The sequence below is a fragment of the Mandrillus leucophaeus genome, unplaced genomic scaffold (assembly GCF_000951045.1).
Source record: "Mandrillus leucophaeus isolate KB7577 unplaced genomic scaffold, Mleu.le_1.0 Scaffold16, whole genome shotgun sequence".
Lineage (NCBI taxonomy): Eukaryota > Metazoa > Chordata > Mammalia > Primates > Cercopithecidae > Mandrillus > Mandrillus leucophaeus.
In genome coordinates, this window is record NW_012101587.1 from 280,693 (window position 1) to 284,182 (window position 3,490).

Below are 3,490 nucleotides of genomic sequence, written 5' to 3' on the forward strand. Positions count from 1 at the left end.
GCCCTGCGTCTGTCCTTGCCGTGCAGCCAGTCAGGGCTCCAAGGGTCGCCCACAGGACAGGCTGCGACAGACACAAGCACGTTTCGTGCTGCTGGGAGGTGCGATTTGTCAGCTCGTAAGGCTCAGCCTCACACAGGTGCAGGTGGACAGAATGCTCCCGTGGCGGACTCCGGAGGCCTGTGCCTCACATGAAGGCTGACCCTCCCCAGCGCAAAGGACTCCTCCTGCCTGGCCACAGGCTGGGACCTTTCTCCTGGCTCGACGGAAACCACAGCTCTTCCTGGTCTCTCGGTGCTGGTCTTGGGGCTGGAACTCAGACCCAGGCTCTGCTGGTCTCCGGCATGCTGACTGCAACGTGAGGCCTCCAGGACCTGGTGAGCTGACTCCTGCCAATCAACCACACCCTTTCATCTCGCACCTCCGGAGAACCCCGATCAGCACAACTCGGCATCCGCAAAGCTCTCGCTCTGCGAGCTGACACGACTCGGTGTCTGTGACGTCTGCCCACGTGCAGAAGAAACTTGGCGACCAGCTTTTAAAGCTGTTGCAAAAATGTTCTCAGTGAATTCAATGCTTCAAATCCCAGTCATGAAATCTATAACTAATTATACTGCTCTTAATTTAATCATGTGAGTTTAAAAGAAAAAATCAATTTACAGAGCCAAAAATCAGCCTGAATGTACAAGGAAGCAATGGATTTTGAAAAACAACCTCCAGCCACAAACCTCCACCAACAGCGGGCAGGCCAGCAGGCGGGTCTCCAGTGGGCGGAGCAGTCTGTCCCGGCCTCCAGCCGGCACGTGGGTGCTCACACTGTCCAGGCCACCCGACAGCCGCCCGGCACAGAGGGAGCGTGCAGCTCTGCAGGCACGGAAACTGCCCCCAGCCATCCCTCCAAAGCGCTCCGGATCCTCACAGTGGGCATCACCAGGCCACATTCACCGGCAGGAAGCCAACACGGGTGCCGTCCTGACCACGGAGAGCCCACGGGACCCCAAAACCACACCACGTCGTTGCAACCATCACCTAACCTCACCCCAATCACACGTTTCTCGAGACACCGCTCCCTGCCGATCATCCCACAGCCATTACGGCCCACGGCAGCTGAAGCTCGTGATCCTGTCCGTATGTTCACAGGGCACCTTCGGCGTGGGGGGCCTTGTCTGGGAGCAGACGGTGGGGAGCAGAGAGGTGGCTCAGCCTCCTCTACACAGCCGTCCACAGCCTAAACTCCCGAAGGCCACAGACTCACTGGAGGTCCCACGAGGGCAATGGGGAGCACAAACGGTGCCCACCCACACGTGGCTGGGGCCCGGAGGTGGGAGGTCCCACCCGGCTGAGCCTCTGCCAGCTGGGAACGGGTAGTAACTCCCACTCCAGCTCTGACCTCAGGCCCGTCCGTGTCCCTACAGCCTGGATTACAACGTCCAAGCCAGGGCTGCGGGCCGTCCCGTGTGGTGGCGGTGGAGGTGTCTGCAGGTCATGACCACGGGTGACCTCTCCTAGGAAAGACGGCAAGGTTGGGGGTGCAGCGGGGGTGTTTGGGTTCAGGATATACTTTTGGGGGGTCAGAGAATTCAGGATAACTTTTGGGGCCACAGATGTTTAGGATTTGGTTTGTAACCTCTGTGGCCACAGGCAGGATAAACAGTTGAGCAAATCACCCGAACGCCTGGCCACAAAGATGCTGTGGGTTTGGGACGGAACAGATTTTCTCTCCTGGGAAAGGCCCAGCAATGGAGTGAATGATCCCACATGACTTCAGGCAGAGGACGGAGCCTGCTTGGACAGTGCAGGGCGGGCCAGGTGTCCACCTTCCGGTCCCCACGGCCGTCCCAGAGCACCTGTGGGCCAGCGCGTCTCCTGTGGGCTCAGACTCAACAACTGCCCCCAGTCCAGGCAGCCCAGAGCCAAGCACACACTGACAAAGCCGGGTTCTCAGGTCCTGAGCGTTGCTGGGGACACACAGGCATGTTTTGCTCATAGATAACCGAGGCTTCCTATTTCTTCAGCACCCACTGTGTGCAGCGGACCAGGCGTTTCCATGGTCCCCATGCCAAGCCTTCCCCACACGGACCTGCTGCCCCTGTGCAGGCTGCAGCCCAGGGCGGGAGATTCAGCGGGGGGCAGGCACTGACACCAACCAGCGCCCTGGGCTTCCCTCATTCTCTGAGGCATCCAGGAGACCCGGGAGAATGTCCTGGCTGGACTCTGGCTCGGGGTCTCCCGAGTGTCTGTAGAGCTGTGTGCAGGTGTGCTCACGGCTCCGGCACCCCCACCCCTGCACCTGGGACAGCACAGTGCGTGCGGGAAACGCTGCAGAAGCCGACCCTGTGTGGCGGCCGGACTCAGCCTTCCGTACGTAACCCATCATACCTCACATTTTGTCAGTAACACCGACTAGTTCTCAAGAACTCGTTTCCCGACAAACGGCACCAAAGCGCCTGCACCCACGTACCCTCCAGGGAGCACCGAGTCACGGTCCCACTGCCGTCCCTCAGCGGCTGGCTTGGGATGGTCGGCCAGTGACTTGGCTCGTCTGAGGCCTGAGTTGGGCTGGGACTTGCACTGTCTGGGATCCAGCAAGTATTTAACTACAAGTCGGGCTGAGCGTTTTTTCATGGGAATCACCAACATTTTATGGTTCCCCACATCTCATCAATCAAGTGGACAGAAGGTGACGTCCTTCGCCAGCCCCTAGCTGGACGCTCGGGGGCGCCCTGGCTTCCTGTTTTGTTACATCACCAACACGTCAATTCTCATGCTTTGAAATGTTCTCTTAGGACAGGGTTGAGGACCATCTTTTCTTGGCTGTTCACTCACACAACCGAATCACTTCCGAAAAAGACCTTCGGTCAGCAGAAGCTGCAACGCTCGCTCAGACACATGTCACCAGGCCCCACGCGGAGGGCGACTGCTTCTTACCTGGACAAGCGATTTAGGGGCGCGTGCCAGGAGTGTGAAGCACTGGGTGCCATGCAGCCCAGGGTTGTCCCTGAGAGGATCTGGGGTTTTGGGGTGCACAGTAAGGATCAGGGCTGGTGTTCCTGGGGTGGCTTCTGTAGCTAGAGCAGCCCAAACTTCTCCCATTCTCTAACACGACACAAAGGAATTTTCCCTCCTGGATATTCCACTGAGGACAGGCAGACACTCAAGCACCTTTTGGAAGCACAGTCAGGACCTGGACCTCATGGGGACGGCCGTGAGGCACCAGGCACCCAGATTGCAGGCAGCAACTGACTTCCAAACCTGCATTTAAGTCAAATCCGCACTCGGGCCGCCACACACCCAGACTGAGGGCGGCAGCCGACTTCCAAACCTGCGTCTAAGTCATGTTTGCACTAGGGCCGCAGGCTTGGGTCAGTTCAGCTCCTTGCTGTGCCCTTCAATGACGAGTGTCCCCAAGGCGGGCAGGGCCTCTGCGGTGCTGACGGTGGGTGCTCTGCCCTGTGAGGGGTGGAGGGGCCTCCACGCAGTCCAGGGAGGCCAG

General features: G+C 59.1%; 1 protein-coding gene across 1 annotated transcript in view; it reads right to left on the reverse strand.

The window, feature by feature from the left end:
• KCNG2 (potassium channel, voltage gated modifier subfamily G, member 2) overlaps positions 1-2,622 on the reverse strand; it is a 25,274-nt gene extending 22,652 nt beyond the window's left edge. Inside the window, exons 1-5 of the mRNA XM_011975902.1 lie at positions 2,437-2,622; positions 2,020-2,095; positions 1,388-1,502; positions 1,037-1,163; positions 726-911 (exon numbers count right to left, since the gene is read on the reverse strand). Of these exons, the coding sequence (XP_011831292.1) occupies positions 726-911; positions 1,037-1,163; positions 1,388-1,502; positions 2,020-2,095; positions 2,437-2,622 (690 nt within the window). The remainder of the gene's footprint in view (positions 1-725; positions 912-1,036; positions 1,164-1,387; positions 1,503-2,019; positions 2,096-2,436) is intronic.
• Positions 2,623-3,490: the final 868 nt, after the last annotated feature.